The following is a 20,358-nucleotide window of genomic DNA, read 5'->3' as shown; positions in this document are numbered from 1 at the left end:
TTTGAGAAAGGAGGGGACCTGGGATTTATTTCAATCTTACTGCCAACAAAGTTCTTCTTTTTTATCACCTTTTCTTCTTTATTAAACAGGGTTTGGCAGCTCTTTTATTGGCTGACTTTACTGGTTGTTTTATTTCGTTCTACAACCTAAATGAAGATGCCTTTAAATGTTTGGCTGTAACCATTGATGGTAAATGAGAACTGGACTGAGTGAGTGTGACATCATCCATAAAAAAGGACTTCCTTCCTGTTCCAACCAGATTAAATCGATGCAGTCCCTCTTTTTTTGAGATACAAATGTTGGAACCAGATGACGTCAGTAAGCGGTGATTGGCCCTAACCAGACTGACCTTTGTAGGATAACCAAGTCATTGGCCCAATCCAATTCTTCCCTTCCTCTCCTTTTGAAGGGGGAGTTTTCAGGAAATGTTTTTTAAATCTGACCCTCCAAACGGAGGGTTATAAAGTCTTCCCCTGTGTCGCGCTGAGAAGCTCTTTTCTTCGTGTGTGTGTGTGCGCTATAATCCACAGAAGTTTAGATTTAAATCTCAGTAATGGCTTTTTGTTTTAGCACAACCTTTTTAACGTTATAAAACCACTGTTGTTATGTATATTTAAGCGCTGGAAGCTCCATGCTAATGCTAGCGGACTGGCGATTATTGATGATGTCATCAATGACAGTGACGTCCGAAATATTAGACCCAATTTTTTCATAACTCTCCTTTTTAAATGAAGGGGGAGGGAGAAGGGAAGAATTCGGATTGGGCCATTGTTTCTATGGCAACCCCTCTTGCCAATCAGAAGTGGCCCCTACCACTTGAAAGTGGGCTCGGAAGAATCTGTCTAACATTTTAAACATTCGTCGTAAGACCACATACTTCTGATTGGTCAGGTTATAAAATTTCCGATATCATGACAAAAAATTAAGATGATCAAGAAAACGTTAAAACGGGTATCAGGTTTCTCTTATTTTTCTATAGAAGTTCATGGGATTTTGGCTTCTTGGAACCAAATGATTGTTTGGAGCACAAGCGAGGAGTCAGTTCTCATATACAGTCAATGATTCTAACATTAGGGAAAAGATGTACACAATAGCACCTTTTTTTGTGGTGTTAAATATTTTCCCACTTGTTTCCCATGCATGGCATAAATATACACCATGAATGCAACTGGGTTAAGTAATCCAACATTTTGCATGCTGCCACTTTTTCGAAAAGTGTTTGAAAGTTTTTCAACACGTTGTTGCTATTTGACAGTCAGCTGTGTGATTTTTCATTCACCTGAGAGCCTTTATGAGATTGTGCAGCACTTTCTAAACTCATCCCTGCTTGTGGTAAAGTTTCAAGTGTAGCTAAAAGGCTCTCATCGAAGGAGGGGCTAACCAGAAACCCAGATGATCTTTGACCCATCGGCCCGCTCCAACAGTTTCCGTGCTCAGAGTCCTCCTGCTTGTTGGCGCTGCATGTGCTTGCTCACTCCCGTCACCCCGTTCTTGACGTTTCCTCTCTCTTCGCCCTTTGTCCTTTTGCCGTTTATCTGAGCTTTGGCTAAAAGACAGTCGAACTCAGGGGGGGAAGCAGCAGCACAAACAAAGATGCTACATCTGTCGAGCGCACGTTTTCTGCACACAAAAAGCCGACGTCAGCAAAAATGTTGATGGATTTCACTTTTTTTTTTTTTTTTTGCTGGCCTGCAGCATCTTTTGTTTTTGCTGTGCTCTGGTATTTTCCCTGTTCTTCTGATGCAGCCCCTTTTTCTGTCGCGTCCCAATTTACTATCAAATCGATTTGCTAATAATGATCACTTATTATGGGAAATTTAAAACCTAAATTGAAAAATGATGCAGAGTTAATGTGAAACATGAAGAAAGAAGCATAATTCACAACATTTGTCTGTATGGTCTTCCTCCCTCCATAACAGTGAACCACAGGGCATGTGCTACATCGAGACTTCCAATTTGGACGGAGAAACAAACCTTAAAATCCGACAGGTGAGGGTCTTTCTTTTAATCTGTTCTTTGCCAGTACAAGAGTAATTACTGTTAGGAACATTGATTTAAATGTTCTATAATTATGACACCAGGGTCTCCAAGGGACCGCTGAAATAAAGGACATCGACAGCTTGATGCGCCTCTCTGGGCGGATGGAGTGCGAAAGCCCAAACCGCCATCTGTATGAGTTTGTTGGAAACATCCGCCTGGATGGACACAGGTGAGCTCATCATCAGGACCGTTAATCTGATCCACTGCCTTCTCTTTCATCAGGCCGTCAACCAGATGCAGCTCTGTTTTATGAACTCTATTATGTGCTTTATGTATCATTGTTATCAACAAATGAAAGGGCCGGTTCCAGTTCCAGTTTACTGGATTGAATTTAAAGCTTTGATTTGTGGGCAGTGCAGCTGCTGCAAGAATGCAGGTTTTTACTGTCTTGATTTTTAGTTATGGTTCTGAAAAAACGTTATTTTTGGACTGTTGGTTTCCATGAGATATTTTCTTTAATTACGTTTAACCTTTTTTTTTAATTGTCATCATCAGGTTTAAAAGAAGCAGATAAATATCAAAGCTTTTGTCCTTATAACAATGTTTTTTTTTGTTATTTATCTGCCAGTCAAGTGAAGAGAATCCAAAAAATTTTCCTGTAAATTGACGTAACAAAGGTGCCAAAAAACCCCAAATTAGTGAATCAGTCCATCACCTCTGCCCTTAAGCTGCTGGTATCTGAACTAATACAACTAAAGGAAAACCCTTTTTATTAACCGTCCCAGGTTACTTCTTTTGTAGGCACCAGCTTTATTACAAAGTTATACATTAATTTGACCTTTTATTAGAGCTGTCTGGCGATTAAAAATTTTAATCGCGATTAATCGCATTTCCCGAGTTAACTCGCGATTAATCACAAATTTATATGTGGCCTTTTTTTAAGGAAAAGAAATGTGTGCTTCATGGAATTTAGCAGTTCTACATTAATTATTAAAACAAGAATGGTAAAATATATAGTTTACATCAGAAATACTTTATTTTGTAACATTGTATTGAGATAAACTTTCTTAACAATAAAAGGCTGTAACATAAAATGCCTAACAAAAGCCCAAGTGCAAGTGAAGGGCATTTTAAATTCAAAACTTCAATCAACGTTCAGTAAAATAAAATAAAAAACATCAAAAATAACATTTCCATAACACTTTCATGTTCATTTTTTGTCAGGACCAAAACTTTTCCTCCTCTGCTGAACTACAGTAATCAATGAAATAGAGATTTATCATTTCCAATTAACTTTTGTTTTTTAAAACATTAAAGACTGAGGAAAGCGGGATACACTGTGGATAGTTTGACAGTCTGTTACTGCCGCCGCGTTCTCTGGCTGCAGCTCGATGCAGCGACGTGTCCAGCGGAGCTCACACCATGAATATGCCGGCAGACAGACCGCTATGCTGGGGCTGGATCACGCTTAAACCTCCAGAACATTTAAAACGTCCCCCGGTGCGCTTGCTGTTCGGAACGTCGGGGGTCCTTAGCTCTCGAGACGCGGCGCTGGACGCGAGCCGGTACCACCAGACGTGGTACTGGACGCGAACCGGAGCAGGAGCTCTCCAGGTCCTAGCGCCGGCAGGTTTTAGCTCCCAGCTCGGTGGTTGGAGACCCGCCTGTGATCTAGTGACAGCAGCCGGTGAGTTACGGGGCGGGACGCCCGCGCGCGGTATGGAAAGGCACGTATGAGAAAATCCGCGATTAATGCGTCAAAAAAATTGTCGGCGTCAAGCACATGTCAGATTAACGCGTTTTTAACGCGACAAATCTGACAGCCCTACCTTTTATCTTATTTTATTTTACAAAGTGATTTATAAAACAAGACGATCTGAATGGGTTGATAAATGTATCTTGATTATTTCATCTTATTATTCTGATGAAGATAGTCCACGACCGAGCTGTAAATGGGAAAAAAATCTTTTTTTTCTTTTTTTTGGTAAAATTTCTTAGTGTTTTAATATTTTAATCCCATCATTATCTATATTGATTTTTAGCAACATACCAATAAATCAAGGACTCCAGTTAATTTATCATCAGCTTGAACAGAAAAATACAAGAGGGGCATGAAAGGGTTAACAGAGCATTTTTAATAATATCAAATTATCTTAAATAATATTCATGTTAATGTTTCGTTGCAAATCATGTGCTCTAAGGACATATTTCACCAAAGAAAGACCCAACTCCGAGCCTTCTTGGATTCTGCTGAATCTATCTGTATCTTTCCTCACAGCACAGTCCCTCTGGGTCCGGACCAGATCTTACTGAGAGGAGCTCAGCTCAGGAACACACAGTGGATTCATGGTGTAGTGGTCTACACAGGACACGACACAAAGCTCATGCAGGTAATCCATCCAGAAATATCTGGACTGTCAAGTTATGAAATTCTATTCCAGATGCAGAAAAGTCTCTGAAAAGGTCAAACAAGAGAAGAGTTTTGATTAATAATGATGGTGGCACATATGTAGATTAGACTTGAACTCTTCTGTTTTCGTGTTTGCTTAAGGAGCAAACACGATTGGAGGTGCCTTCCTAGAAGGACTACTCTCTGACCACCTAGACAGAAATGTTCGTCAGAAGTGACATAGCAAACCTCATTTCCCTGATCCGTCCTCCCCCTCAGGCCTCAGTGAAAATGCAAATGATTTGCAGCTCTCTGAAAGTCCCAGCTTGGTAATATTTGGGCGCTGTTGGCTAAAATGAACTTCACACCTCACTCTTACGATGAGACAAGTAACAGTCTAACATCTTTCTTGTCATTTGCACCCCAGAATTCCACGCGGCCGCCTCTGAAGCTTTCCAACGTGGAACGAATCACCAACTTTCAAATTCTGGTGCTTTTCGGCTGCCTGCTGGCCATCTCTCTGGTCTGCTCCTTTGGCCAGACCGTTTGGAAGTACCAATACGGCAATGATGCCTGGTACATGGACCTCAACTGTAAGAGTCCTGAGAGCCCTGGCTGCTCGTCTTATTCCACATATTTTGTTACACTTGTTCATATCAGCTTTTTTCGTCTTCATTTTAAGTTCTGGAGTGCTACTATGTGTTGTGTTGTTTTGTGTTGCTTCTTTTTTTAGTTACATTTTGTATAACAAGTGAAATATGTGGCAATGAGGGAATGAAGGATTATTCCCTGTTAAGTGAGAAAACTCAGCTGTGACCTGCTTAGATCTGAATGAGTCTCATTGAAAAGAAATGGTTGAATATCACTGCGCTGCTGTAAGTTTTCGTTTTTTTTCTAATGTTCTGTTTGATTTTGTCGTTTTCTTTGTTGTCATTTTTTTAACAGCTCCAGGTAACAACCATTTAAAAGCCTTGGCCATCCGTGAATGACCCACTCTTACTAACCCCATTACTGAAGCTCTGCCTTTGCTAAGCAAATGAGGCCCCTCCCCCCTTACCCTCGCCCCCTAAACGGCTGCCCAAACTTGTGTGGGCTCAAGCCACGGACAAGCCCATACCCGGAACCCAACGATAGGTTTTTCCCCTCCAGCTCTCCTGTACCTTCTTGTAGTTCTTTTCAATGCCTGATGCAAACTTTCACTTTTCCTCCATGTTTTTGTGCCATGTTAAACGCTTTGCACTTACAAGCACCAGACCATCCTTACCTACCCCGCCGGGTTCAAGGAGCTGTTTCACATTTAACCCTTTAATGCTTGGTTTATGCTTCATTGTGATTTGTAATCAATCCGATCGCAAGGCCATCGAAAGGGAATCACCCCATTCGCTGTAAAATGGGACTCGAGCGGATTACATCATCCACGATTGGAAGTTTAGGCCTGTAGGACAATTTTTCGTTTTACTGCAGACATTACATTACATCAAGAGGCCTTGTGTGCTGTACCACTCCTCCAAAATGAGCAAAAATGATATTAAAAGTTAGTTTTTTGTCATTATTAGAATAAATGTAAAGTTTATTCTGACCTGCTGCCACACAAAAGTTTAGTTGCTAGTCCGCGACAAAAGTTCTTAATGTATTACATTATACTAATAGATTTAGAAAAAAAAATATATCCATCCAATTGTGGCTCTCGCTGGGTTTTGGTCAGCAAGAAACTGGTCCAAATGAATCTTTTAGTGGTAAAGGTTGCAGACTCCTGCCCTAGAGAATGGACTTTGATTCTTTATTGCCTTCTGTTTGCAGAAAACACTTACTACATCCTCATTTAATTGACCATGTACCTCCGCGTTCACCGATGCAACAAGTGTGTGAGAAAGATGTCGTCCATGTTGAAAACACCAAACCACTGAAATGCTGGAGACAATTGTATCTCACTTGAAAAGTATAAACAGCATTTAGAAGTTGTTACGGTTATCGCGGAAACTGGCCAACCTTTAGGACGATTAATGCGTATCACCTTGAAGCATAAATCAGGCATAGCACCGGATGTGTGAACATCTAAATAACATACTGTGAATCTTTAACCATTTACACAATCAACATGAATCAGCTGAGTCTGATGCAGAGAAAAGCAGTTTTTTATAACGTTTTTTACTGATATGCAACACATTACTAGCGTAAAATGTTGCACAACAGCGCAAAGCTGCTTTTCTCTGCAACAGAATTAGCAGATTTGCATGAAATATGTTAGTACTTCACAACTGTGAAGTGTTGCATAGCAGTTTAAGGTTGCTTTTCTACGCTTCAGAATCCACTGGAATTACGTCAATTGAGTAAAGAGTTAAAGAGTTACAGTAAAATGTCAACACTGAAGCTGAAGCTAGTGTGGTGGAAAAGGGTTAAAACTGTTGAAGGCCATGACCCCAGACGAGTCAGAATCACTTCTGCTTTACTCCTTTCTTGTGTGCATTTTTCAAAGTTGAGAATAGAAACAATTCATTTGTTATCACAAAATCCTTACACAAAACCCAAAGTGGCCCTCTTTGACATAAACTGACACAAACCGCTCATGCATTGGGACAGTCGATGGGGATGACGTCTGAACCTGTTGTGCAAAGTGATTATCGTGACACAGGCCTTTGTTCTTTACCCTGACAGGCTGTGTCCCGGTCAGTTCAAGCTTGCCTTACAGCTCACACGCTCAGTCTCCATGAAACACTGATCCGGCTTGTATTGGTTTTGCAAAAGTTTTGTTGTCGTCCTCACTGATGCCCAAAGTGTCCCCTAAAAGATCTCACAATCAAGAGACCAGAGACATGTCAGTTCTAAAGCAAGCATCCATCTTAAAATGATTTAACTTTCCTGAGGAGTTGTTGAGGCTTTGTCCTTTGCACATTATCCAACCTGGGACAGAAGAGACAGGTGGTGTCATATTGTACATATCAATTCATTGAAAAAAAAGAACGTTTTCGTGAAAAATGGTCTAAAAGAAGCCAGAACTTCTGTTCTAAATGAACATTTCTGCACATGTAAACCCACCAAAAAGCTGAATATGTGCAACAGCTCCATAACCTTTCAAGCTTTTCCGGCTAGTTAGAGACCTATAAATACCTCAGAGTTTATGTGCACTGGTCTCTAAGAAGCTCTGGTGTCTGATAGAAAAATGAATGCAGGGTGAGTTCAAACTAAAAATGTATTTGTCCTAGTTCTGCCTCCAGCATGCTTCTGAGGGGCTTTAAAAAAAACAAGAAAGCTCTATAGATTTTTTTCAATAATATTTAGTGCTAATAAGGACAAAATTAAAAAAAACAGCCTTGTGTGCTTTGTGACTTTAATATTAATGTACTGCAATGAAACAATCTTGTTTATTTTGATCGCATAATATAGCAAAAATAGAAGACCAAAGTGTTTGCTTTGTACTTAAAGAATGACTAAACTATAAACCTCTCCACCTGCCCCCTTTTTCCAATTTTTCTGGTTCCAAATGTGCAAAGGACAGAGTCTCCCTCCTTTGTCTTGAGCACATCCGACATGTTTGTCCTCCTCCCTCAACCTTTTTGCCCCAAAAACACCCTTTCATCCTGTGTGTTGTAGTAGCAGTAGCTTTCATTCTGCCACTTCCCGGTTCAGTCTTTTGTTCCACAATCAGTCTGTAAGGGGGAAGGGCTGGCCCTCTCAACCGCAAAGCTAAACTGCAGGCTTGGGTTGAGGAAGGTAACGTTTGCATCTCCCGCAAGCTGAGGAAAGGTAAATCACATCCCTCCTGTTTTCATGTTTGGTGTCAATGGGGTTATACTTTAACCATTACCAGCTGTTGGGGGCTTTTGTGGGACCAGTGTTATTTTGCATAGTGCTTTGTGTGTCTCTTATTGCCTGGATCATGCTGGATGCCAAGGCTGCTGCTGTGACACTAATGAGATACTTAAGTCCCTGTTTGCTATTTTCAGTCTTTGGGACTTTAATTGGATTGCTAATCGGTTGAGCTAGAAAAGGAAGAAAAGTTTTAATTCCAGCTAATGCATTGGACTAGCCCAACTCGTTCTCAGAACTGGAAATGTCTTTGGGCATTCCTTAACTGATGTTTGCAAAGGACCACGATGAACCCCCTGTATGTAACCCTCCCCACCTGTCAAAAACTTGTCCTCTGATAGATGGCGGGGCGGCCAACTTTGGCCTCAACTTCCTCACCTTCATCATCCTGTTCAACAACCTGATACCCATCAGTCTGCTGGTGACGCTGGAGGTGATCAAATTCATCCAAGCATTTTTCATCAACTGGGTGAGTTGAAGAAAGGCTAAACATCTTAAATGCACATTCAGTTTCCAGTTGGTTCAGTTTTGTCCATGGATGTCAAATTCAATGATTAAGAAATATGAATTAGACCAGTTCACACATATAACTGAGCATGTGCAGGATCGAAAGTTGGGGCTTCATTGGATGACAAACAAGCTAAAATATAGCTTATATGATGCATATTTAAAGGCAAAGATTAGTTTTTAGGCTATTTTGGAGTTAAGCTAATATTTCAGCTACATGCTAGCTGTTTTGGCTAATTTAGGCTTTTCTTTTTTAAGTTTTTTAGGCTGTTTTAGAGTTTCGCTAATATTTTTTGGCTAATTTAGGCTTTTTTCAGTTTTTTAGGATATTTTGAAGTTTAGCAATTTATTAAGGCTAATTTAGCATTTAGCTTATATTTTAGCTTTCTATCATTTTCAGCAGTCAGCTTCAGCATTCTTAGCTATCAATTTCAGCATCTTCCGCTATCAGCACTAGTTTCTTCAGCGACCAAATTCAGCTTACAGCATTCACACTAGCATTATTGCAGGTAATACTATATACTTTATCTAGTTCATAACTATGTTAAAGAGTGACAGTTTAAAGTTTCAAAATGTACTTTTAGAGTGTTCAATAAATGTTTATCTTGTTCGGTCTGCAACCTAAGGTGTGTTTTGGATTATGGCCCCATGTGCGATTGAGTTTGACACCCCTGGTATACACTGCCAGAATTCATCTAGACTGAAATGAATGTATGAAAATACTTAAAAGTCACTGAAACATTAAAACTTCTTCAAGACGTTGCCACCCGTAGTAGCATTTAAATCTACAATGACCTCAAAAGGAGCCCTTGGCTTCTGCCATCATTGACTTGCGCATGTTTATGAGGCCTTCACCTTTGACCTCTCCAAGAATTCAGCGCCCACTGCCGTATCTGTGAACTGGTCTATTCTAGCATGAACTGTACAGAGCTCTGAAATGAGCCGCACATAGAACAGTGGCAAACCCACACAGAGAGACAAACCCCGGCACAACACAAGTTATTTACGACTTTGCTTTGAAGACATTCTAAAACTTTTTCATGTCTCCACTGTGTCTTCCCCTCGTCATTCCTCTACAAAACATACATTTTATGGTGGTTGTAGCACTCAAATAAACAAACAGTCGGATGAATGCAACAAGTTTGTGCAGATAGAGGTGAAGTTTACAAAATAGGATATAAATCCAATGTAGAACTAAAAATTTGTTGTGGCTTACAGGAAATTAAAAATAAAAGGATTAATTCACTGATTCTTCTTTTTAATTTATTAAAACTTTTTTTTGTTTATTATAAATCAATTGGATATTTTTACAATATTAAATGCTTATGAAAGAATTAAGCCAATAAAAAAATACTGTAATTTGACATTTTCAGTGTCTGAAAATTAGATGTATGAAAAAAAGTCACCAACTTCTTGTCCAACGAAAACCAATGTATATAATATTGTGCTGACATATATGATTTTGCATTGTTTATTGGCTGAGACGCTATGTGAGTTAAAGATACAAGCTGAGCTATTGTTACAAAAAAAATGACTTGAACTATGTGATTCCTGCTTGCCATCTATCATCTCTCACATGTAATAAAAACAATACAACATTTTGACAATGCTCAAACGTTAAACTTTTTGGAGAAATAGTTACATTTTAGAAAGTGGAAATAAAAGTCTCAACACAGCCAAAATCAGACATTCTTCTGTAACCGTAACTTTAAATCATTCAGATTTACGTTCTAATCTTCTGTGATAAATTATTCCAGTGTTGTACATATATATCCTTTAAAGTCATTACTCTTTACCATCTCTGTTCGATCTTAGCGTGGTTAAAATAGACCAAAACATTGAATTACCATAGTTTAAATTTCTATGTGAATCCTGATAAGATCCTGAAATGTGACTCTAAAGCTTTTTAAAGGTTGTTTGTCTCCATTTGTTGGAAACAAATGCTGTTTATAAAGGTGTTAGCCTATTGCTCTACAACTGTAAAATATCTACTAATCTTAGAAGAATGATGCGTATGATGGAAGTCTTGAAATGTCCCAGGATTACATAACCTTAGTAAGTAGGTCAACTCCTCCAACTATCTCAGTGGTGGAATGTTGTTTTTTTTCCCCTCCGTTTAGTTATTTTAAGTTCTGTTCTGTTTTTTCATTGAACTTAAAAATAAATCCTTGTAAGAGATGTCTTGGAAACATTCGAGGCTGTTGGTTCACTTCTGGCGGCTCCCAAGTTTTCTGCTTTTCCTTTAGATCTTTAGGTCTGCAACCTGCGGCTCCAGAGTTACATGTGGCTCCTTTATCTCTCCATGGTGGCTCCTTAACCAAACATAAAAATACTTTTATTTTGAAAATGAGTTAAAAAAAAAAAATCACATTTTGAGAGATGATAGGTTCTTTGTATATTTTTGCTTTTGTTCGTACCAGAAAAAATAGACAAAATTCATATTTATTATTTTAAAAACAAAGAGTCATTTCTTAAAGGCTGAAGTAAGACTATGCAGCTCCTTTTAGGTTTTGATCAGTAGAAAATGAGCCCAAATGGCTTTTTTTACTATGAAAGGTTGCCAACCCCTGCTTTAGATGAACCATAAGTGTTAAAGTGATGACGTTTTCTGAAGTGTTGTCTTAAAATGGAGTTTTTAGGTAAAGTGTGACATGAGGCTCTTCTGTTCTCTTCCAGGACACAGATATGCTGTATGAACCCACAAACACACCTGCTATGGCCCGCACCTCCAACCTGAATGAAGAATTAGGCCAAGTAAAATGCACACTCAGAATTTAGCTAATTGCAAGGATTTCATGAGTTTGAACCATTGACTGTATATGAGAACTGGTCCGAGTGAGTGCGTTCTCACCCATAAAAACAGAATTACTTCCGCCTTCAACCAAGTTAAGTCAATACAGTCTATTTTTTTGTGAAAAATGGACGCCGCCTTGTTGGAGCCAGACGACAGTAAGTAGTGATTCGTCCAAGCTGAGTTTCTATGGCACCCACTCTGTCCAATCAAGGGTGAACTTGTTGGAACTCCACACCCCTATCACTTGAAAGAGGGTTCAGATGAATCTATCAAACGTTGGACGTGAGACCACATACTTTTTATTGAAGCATTTGATTGGCTGCTTTTTAACCTGCATAACATGCAGAAAAAAATATAACAAGAAATTGGATTTATATGCTACAAAAAAGTATCAGAGCAAGAACGGTTATTCTGATAAATAGAATGACTGAATAATAACTCTTTATTTCTCATTAGAAGTCTATGGGATTTTGGCTCCTTGGAACCAACAGGTACTTCCTGTTTGGAACCAACGGGTACTTCCTGTTTGGAACCCTAGGGGGGCGGGGTCACTTAGTCCAGTTCTCATACAGTCAATAGTTTGAACACATTTCTCCACCTTTGAACTGTTCTTCTGTCCCTACAGGTGAAATACATTTTCTCTGACAAGACGGGAACACTGACCTGCAACGTGATGCAGTTTAAGAAATGCACCATCGCTGGCGTGGCCTATGGGTATGTGCTGGTTTCTCCCCTTTAACTCCTGTATTTGCCCAACATCCTCCTCTCCTTCAGAGTGTGCTTCACATCTGGCATTCCTCCTATCATTTGCAGCTGGATCATCTAAATAAACTGTTAAAAAATATAACACGTAGTAACTGTAGTTATCTCAATAATTCTCAAGTCACGCAAATGAACAATTTCCTCGTCTTTATACACTTATTCAGTTACTTTTAACATTTGTATAAATGGAGCCCAAGTGTTTTCTCATCCCGTTTTAATTCTATGCCGGCATAATTGGCCTCAGTGGATGCAAAACAAGTGGGAGAACAGACTGTCTTCAGAGACCTAAGTGCAGGCGTGACACTACATGATTAATCCCATTAGGATTCAATTAAGAGTGAGATGGAAGAAGTGTAGATTGGAGGAAACAGTGCTTTATCTGGAGGTTTTTTTTCCTCTTGAAGTGTTTGTGAGCTGTGTCAGGGCGCCGACAACTTCACCCTGATCCCGGTGATGTGATAACTCCTAAATCTCTGCTGCTTTCATTTCATTTTTATGTATTATTCCTTTTCATCTTGTTTTATTTAGTCAAGTCTTTCAGTCATTTGACTCAAACACTTGGTCCATTTTTCATAAAACATATATTTCCAAACCTGTTTTATTTTTGAGCAAAAGGGTCTATCATTTTACTAAAGATGAAACGCATCTTTGATGAAAAGTGGATCTTCAAGCATGAGGATCGTCCTGGCTGAAGAGCGTGACTTGTAATTCAGTGCCAGCACACACAGAAAGCCCCCCAACCCTGCAGCCTGCATGTGTTCCTCTCCACAAATGAAGTGCTACTGTAATTAATAAAGCCCCTCCCCCCAAGGGTTTTAGACATTAATTAATTCAGCTGGAGGGGAGTCCAAATCGGAAGGAGAGTTGCTGGAAGGTTAGAGTTGCTCTCAAGAACCTTGTGGTTGGGTGAGGTCTAGATAGAAAGCATATTTTTATGTAGTCAGCTGGAGAAAGTGAGGAAGCAAAATAGGTTAAGTTTTATTGCTTATAAGGACTCTAATGCTGTTAGGCAGATTATATACATCAGATAAGAGATGCATGTGACATGTTTTCACTGAATCAGGTATGTCCAAAGTCTGGCTCGGGGGCCAAATGAGGCCAGTATTCTTTTCATAAATTCAATAATATGCAAACCACCAGCACTTTCTAAAAAGTGTGCAAACGATTTCTTAAACACTACTTCTTTGACATTTTCAAGCTCATTTTGTGAAATTTCTCCCAGTCATTTTTAAGAAAAATGAAAGTTGTTTAAGATATTTATGAAAAAAATCTTGAAAAAGTGTCTGTGCTGGTTTAAGATAATGAGGCCTAAAGTCTTAGTACCAACTTTCCTAATGGGTGGATACGGGCGAAACATGGACGCATGAAGGAACTAGCAAGGTTGTAGAGTACCTGGTGAGGCCGTAAATGTTCATCCACATTTTTTTTTTACTACGGGCATGCTGCAAACACTTAAAGGGTAACACAATAGAATTGTCATGTTATATAGGTTTTAAACCAGCTTGTTATGCTTGAACCTCCTCATAGACAGTCCCATGTGAACCCACAGACTATTCAAGTGAAATACTCACAATGATACTGTTTGCTCTCACCTTCGCTCTGACAGCCACGCCCCTGAGGCTGAGGAGGGTAGTTTTGCGGAGGATGATTGGTAAGGTGATGGGTGTAAAGTTACGCTTCTTTCCTCTGCTTTTGTGATGTAGTAGTGCTGCTCTACCTTGTTGAAGTCTAAACCCAGCACCTCAGTGTGTGTTCTTTGTTTGTGCAGCTCTCAGGATGTGTTGTGTGACTGGAATCAATGTCTGCATCCTTTGATGTGACAGACTGGTCTGTAGCAAATGATCAAACGTTCTCCACAGCCATGTCCGCAGGTCTGATGAGTGCATCTTTCAGCTTCTACCCTGTGCTTCTCTGATGAACACCATTTTGCAGATGAAGCTTCCAGCCTCACAGAACTCACTCACTCTCTCACTCGTGCAGTGCTGCTTCTGAGATCCATCTGCTTCAGTGTTGAGAGAGATCTGCAGCATGGGAGTGTCTTATCTATTTTGCATGAGGGTTTTTGGCTTGTTTTGAAAGTGTGTTGTACTGAAGTCTACGGTTTATGCTTTTAAGCATTTCCATCATTCTTTTAAAGGAATGTTCTTCCTGCTGACTTTTTTTTGGGTCTTTTTAGCTTGTAAGATGTAGCAAGGAAGTGTCCTTGATATAAATAAAATGTTGTTCCTTGTGCATCCAAATTGACATATAGAGAAAACAAATGTTTAGATGCACCTAAGTGCGTATTCTCTGCTCCTCTAAGGGTCTATCAGTCATTTTTGTGATTTCTAGAAAATGAAACAACTAAGTGTAACTACATAACCAGATACTGAACATAAAGGATTGTGTGACTGGTTTTCAAATATGTTTAAACTTTTCATTGTCATTTCCCCCAAATTTAATGTGATCACATTTTAAGATGTTTGTTTAGTTTCATCAATTAGAGGCTTCATGACCGAAACCACCAGCACTGAGATCAGCTCAGCTCCACGCCCGTTACATCCTCCTGAAAGAGGACAGCATATTGTGTTATTGGTTCAATCTGGATCCGATCCCTGGTTATTGACCGTAAACAGCTAGAAGCCCTAGTTCCCATGGCGACTGTAGCCCTGTATGCCTGTAGATAATCAATAGCTTACAGGCTTTCTTACCCAGCCTCACTGCTTTCATCGTGAAAAGAAGCTGTTGCAGCTGCTGTGCATCTTTTGATAGACAACTTTGTGACACAACTGTAGCCTTAAGAATAAATATATATCATACAGTTGCCAAATACATATTGTTGCTACAGTTAGACATGAAGTTGAAGAATCATAATCATCATCTTTGCAAGTGTGTGACTTGACATTCGTCTGGAATGAGTTGAATGTAATAAAGAGAATCCAGTTTTCCAAAGTAAAACTTTCTTCAGATTCAGATTAGAAGTAAAACAGAAATAATGTTTGTTGTGTGTATGTGTTTGTTTTTTTTTTTTTCTTTTCTTTTTTTTTTTTCCCGTCACCCAAAATCAGCTGTCCCACTGATTGGTTACGGTCCATGGCCCAGTAGGAGGAGACCATTGTTCTTTAGCTGAAGGATCCATATCAGCTACAAATCAAAAACACGTTTACATCTCTTTTCCAAAATCATCTGGAATCTCAAATAATTGAATTTTCAATGACTATGTCATTCATTAAAAATTTAACACTTTAAAGGGAATGTTTTTGAACATTACTAAGTTTGTATTTGGAATTTTGAAAACTCTAGCAACATTTTAATTTAGCTAATATCAATATTGTTTTAGCACAGACGGCCCATGGTGATTAATGTTTAAAATTTGGTCTTTAGTAATGTTATAAATCTAACTAGAACCACTTTTCTAATCGCATTAATGACCTGGTAGATGAATGAATTTTTCCATATTGGCTTCATTTCACAGACTCTTTTCACAGTCTCTGTCTTTTTTCTAACAAAATCACCAAATTAGAACATTTTTTCTTCCAAGACACAAAACTTTAACTTGTGTCTTTTTTAGAAACTATTTTTTTCCTATTTTGAGCAAATTTTTGGTGGTTTGTTTGGAATCTGGTTTCTTCATATTAGGGTAAGAGTAAAACTCCAATATGCAAATGATTCCTCTTAGATTCCAAAAAGTTTTTCATGCAGGATTTTATCAGGAACCTTTAAGGATTAATTTAAAAATGAAGGGAAATAGTAGATTTGTTGAGGCTTTATACCACACCTGGAGCTCACTGTTCCAAAGAAACCCTGTTTCCATTCCCTCATGTGTTTGATTCTCTGTTGGTAGAATTGTTAAAAATGCTGCACATTAATGTATATGTCCCTAACTTCCCTCTCCTGTGAGCACATGCCCCTTTCAGCTGTTTGTGTTCTGTAGTCTGTTTCAGTGTTTCACATCTGCATCTCTTCCTTCCAGGCACAGCTCGCAGTCGTCAGAAGAGGCTGGATTTAATGACCCGAGCTTACTGGAAAACCTCCAAAGTAATCATGTAAGTAACTTAAGGGCTCCCTATTGGCTGTCTGCAGCCAGGACTACTTCTGAGGGAAACTAAATGTAAAGCTATTGGTGTCCAGCTTATACGTTCATCCTTTTTCTTTCTTAAATGTTGTAAATGGTCCTCAACTTTTTGATTTTTGTTTCTGACATGTTTGAAAATCTGTGTATGCTTTGCTCCAAAAAGTAAAAGACCTAAAAAGCCTTAAAATACAAGCACCTGCCACCTCTCTTAGAGCTTCAGAGGAACATCTGCTCTCACGAGTTGGTTGAAGAATGATTGATTGGCTTGAGAGTCTGTATGACTCAACCCAAGAGCAGAGTGGAGGAGGCACAATGTCACTTCTAATTACACACAGCATTGCCGCCTTGGGACAGTAATAATCTCAAGGTGGTGTTTGCTTTGTTCAGATGGCTCCACACACTCATACACTTTGTACAAGTTGTTTTCTATTAACACTTTCTGCTAATTAACAACCACAGTCTTTGTGGTTTTGAAAGCCAGGGTTGTAATCATTTAGTCTGCGGTTGTAAAGGTTCATTGTTCTTTCACATTGATCTCTACCAAGAGGAAAGAGTTTCATTTTTTTTAACAACATTTTTGTTTAATTAGCTAAATAAATATCCTGTTGTAACGTTAAAGTCCCGTTCAAACTCTGTTGCAGAATAAAGTGGGAAGTCTGGGTAAACAGCAGCTTAGCACCTGATGTTCTCGCAGTTCAGCCACTTCATACCCATCAGGAGGCTTCTTATTCAAATGCTGCTAATCCACCACTGCCTGGCTGCATGTGGAAGTGATGCTAATTCTGTGTTCAGGCAGTGACAGAACAGAAGTGAAGATTTACCCGGCCTGACAATCATAAATGCCCCCTTTGGTTCTCTCTTTATTCCCTCTGTGATGATGGGGTGGGGACTTTGCTCACTGGCACGTCAGGCTCTGCCGCCATTACTTGTGACCCTTCAGATTTTTCCTCACTGACCACATCTGAAGTTCTGACGGCTTTGACATGACACGGGGTCACTCATCACTCAGTGGGGGTGATGCTGGCAGCATGTGCGTCATGGTTTTAGCTGTTAATTGTGGCACCAGAGCAAAGTTTCCTTCTTTCTGGCACCATCCTAAATTTACACAATGATCTGTTCATGCTTCAGCTTCTGTTGAACTTTGAGGTGAATGCAGAATACTCCATTACAAATAAATATTGATTCTATCTGTGAGAGCTGCTGCATTGTAGCGGTTCTTAATAAATCTGGGCTCGTAAATATGTCCTCTGGACTAATGTAGGCGCTGTCGTCGTGTTATTCCCCCATTTGAAACATAGATGGATGGACGCTCTCACTTGGTATATATCTATAGTTGTGTGTTAAATCAAAGTTGCTGTTGGTGTGCTTTTAAAGCAAAAAAAAAAAAAATGTAAAAAGTATAACAATAAAGAAACTTGTTTGAGATTTGTGTGTTCGTTTCGGAGATGTGGGCGGGGCCGTTTAAGTCAGGGCGTGGCAAACTCAAATGCACAGAGGGGCCAAAATCCACAACACACCTTAGGTCGGGGGCCGAACAGGATAAACATTTATTGAACATTTTTAAAACTTTAAAACTGTAACTTTTTAACTTTATTATGAAAGAAAACTGGCAAGAATATTATTCCAGAATAAATTAATTTAATCCTTTATCCGCGTAGGGCTGGATCCGGCGCCTAAGCCTCGACTTTGACATGTGGTTTAAGTGGAGTAACCCCTCCCCCAATTACTTTCACCCATAACTGAGCTGACTTTTTACGGTATCTGCCTCTAGCTTACAGATCCTCACACCTCCAAGCTAAAATTAGCGGTGCAACTAAAATGGCAAGCAATATTGGAGCTATCCAGCCGAAGCGTTTTTGACCAAACATTCATGGATCTAGTCATCAAGCAGACCCATCAGAATGGAGTGGAGCAGGGAGTTTGTTGCCCACCCAGTGTAATTTTTACTACAAATCAGCTTTTTTTCAAATTGAATTTTTTCATCTGCTCCTGATTCACTACCATCTGATTAAATGAATACTTCAAAATGTATTTTTGATCTTATTTTTCTTTATATATGAACTCAATCATCAGAAAAAAGACACAAGTTAAACATGTTAAAGACACAAGTGTTTCTTTAAGGGTTTCAGTTTTAATTGTAGAAATTAGTTTATATATTCGTTCTATCCTGGTAGAATGTGGCTGCTGACATCTGCTGGGTGTCGGGCTGAGAAAGGTCACCCTCTGCCCTTCGTCTCTCCTTTCATTATGGACGTTTTTTGTTCTTTTTCGTTAAAAAAATATTAAAAGTGTCCTTTCTTCTCTGCGTAGCCTACAGCCGCTGTTATCCTGGACTTCATGAGCATGATGGCCATCTGCCACACCGCAGTACCTGAGCACATCGACGGAAAAATCATTTACCAGGCAGCGTCTCCAGGTACCTCCTCCCACTGGCGTGTAGCTGCAGCACCAAAGGAAGAGAATGCTGTTTTTTGTCTTTTTCCTTTCCTTAGGTTTCAAGCCTGCACAAAAATCTTACTTGAAGACATTGATACTCTTTATGCTGCACTCTGGGACTTATAGTCTTTGAAGTGTACTATAAATACAACAAAACATACACAAGGTGGAAGCATGCTGCACAGCATCCACCATTTCCACAACCAGTTCTTTGTATAATTTATAAATGAGCAGCAAGTCAGGGCCCCTAGCTGACACTAATTGTGGGATGCAGTGCTACAGTATGAGCTCAGTGCTCTTAGTGCGCACACATACACACACACACACACACACACACACGCACACACACGCACACACATGCACTTGAGCTGTGGTTAAAAATAGAAAAGAATTAGCCCTGGTGGTACTTTCTGCTGCTTAAGTAAGACAAGGATTACAGAAACTGCTACTGCCTTTTTTCAATGGATCGTGCTCATAGATGTGTCTTCGTTTGAATATTACACGTTATTTTTTTTCCCTTTTAACTAATTGACATCGGTGTAAGTTGATTCAGACTTTTGGGTTTTTAATTTAATTTGATCAATTTCTGCACCTAATTAAAAATTCTTAGTGAAATAAAACCTTCCATTAAACTTGTTTTCAGTTCAGTTTCAATTTTAAGACCATAATTCACTGCAAACAATGCATATATCTTACAGATCCAACAGTTTATGTTTATTTTGTCATAAAAGCAGTAGAGCTAAGAAAATAAAAAAAGAAGAGGTGAAGATCTCCTTTAAGCAAGTGTGCTCTATGTCTCTAATATTTCATAAACAGTTAAAAAAATGGTAATATTTCATGACTGTCTAACATTATAAGCCTTTAACAATGTTCACATCCACAAAACTGTCATTATATTAGAGAATAAGAATATAAAAATGACTCGCCGCTAATCAGGTGCTATATTTCCCCAATGCTGTAATCACAACGATGTAACTTTTGTTGAATAATACTTTTGTGTTTTTGTGTGTGTCTTCTTAAGATGAAGGAGCTTTAGTGAGAGCAGCACGAAACCTGGGCTTTGTGTTTTCTGGACGAACACCAGACAGCGTCATCTTGGAGATGGTAAGATGCTGAACACCCGGAAATCTACAGCTCTCCACCACCTTCACTTGAACCGTAATCAGTCTATTAATCCGTAATCCAGATAGTAATGGAGAGTGTTTTCTGGAGCTTCACCGACACCACTGTAATCTGGACGAAGGAAACTGATCACGATGGTGATCCCTGTCCCGTTCCTCTGGAAGTAATCCGTCTTTTATGCTCGAGTACTGAAAAACGTTTGGTAATAAAGAGGAAAATTCATTGTTATTGCAAAAAACTGTTGAGAAAAAGTTAAATAATATCTGAAAAGAGAAAATCAGGTCTTCAAGGTTAAGCATTTGTTGCTTTTGAGCTCCGAGCCCTAGTAACAATGTTCAAAGAAATGTTAGCAGAAAGTTTTTGAGGTTTCAAACATGTAGGAACATGTCTCAACGTTTCACAGATGATGTGATTCTCTTTGTTTCAAACAATCAACTCCAGCTTTCACTTGTGTTGTTTGCAGCTGAGGTGTTATAAGAACTGGGATGACCAATTTTGTGGTCATTG

At 39.2% G+C, this 20,358-nt stretch overlaps 1 protein-coding gene across 7 annotated transcripts in view; it reads left to right on the top strand.

The window, feature by feature from the left end:
• The window catches only part of atp8a1 (ATPase phospholipid transporting 8A1), a 122,804-nt gene that overhangs the window by 40,848 nt on the left and 61,598 nt on the right, over positions 1 to 20,358 (top strand). For 3 of the 7 annotated variants that reach the window (XM_024283094.2, XM_024283093.2, XM_036213796.1), the window contains 12 exons: positions 1,920 to 1,989; positions 2,082 to 2,209; positions 4,259 to 4,370; positions 4,797 to 4,962; positions 5,315 to 5,320; positions 8,518 to 8,645; positions 11,360 to 11,437; positions 12,103 to 12,191; positions 13,846 to 13,890; positions 16,192 to 16,264; positions 18,604 to 18,709; positions 19,751 to 19,833. In XM_024283094.2, coding sequence (XP_024138862.1) covers positions 1,920 to 1,989; positions 2,082 to 2,209; positions 4,259 to 4,370; positions 4,797 to 4,962; positions 5,315 to 5,320; positions 8,518 to 8,645; positions 11,360 to 11,437; positions 12,103 to 12,191; positions 13,846 to 13,890; positions 16,192 to 16,264; positions 18,604 to 18,709; positions 19,751 to 19,833 — 1,084 coding nt within the window. The remainder of the gene's footprint in view (positions 1 to 1,919; positions 1,990 to 2,081; positions 2,210 to 4,258; positions 4,371 to 4,796; positions 4,963 to 5,314; positions 5,321 to 8,517; positions 8,646 to 11,359; positions 11,438 to 12,102; positions 12,192 to 13,845; positions 13,891 to 16,191; positions 16,265 to 18,603; positions 18,710 to 19,750; positions 19,834 to 20,358) is intronic. The other 4 variants (XM_024283096.2, XM_024283095.2, XM_024283098.2 and 1 more) reach the window with 3 other exon arrangements.

The sequence above is a fragment of the Oryzias melastigma genome, linkage group LG10 (genome assembly GCF_002922805.2).
Source record: "Oryzias melastigma strain HK-1 linkage group LG10, ASM292280v2, whole genome shotgun sequence".
NCBI lineage: Eukaryota > Metazoa > Chordata > Actinopteri > Beloniformes > Adrianichthyidae > Oryzias > Oryzias melastigma.
The sequence above is the reverse complement of the archived record's forward strand: the minus strand, read 5'-3'. Positions and strand labels throughout refer to the sequence as shown.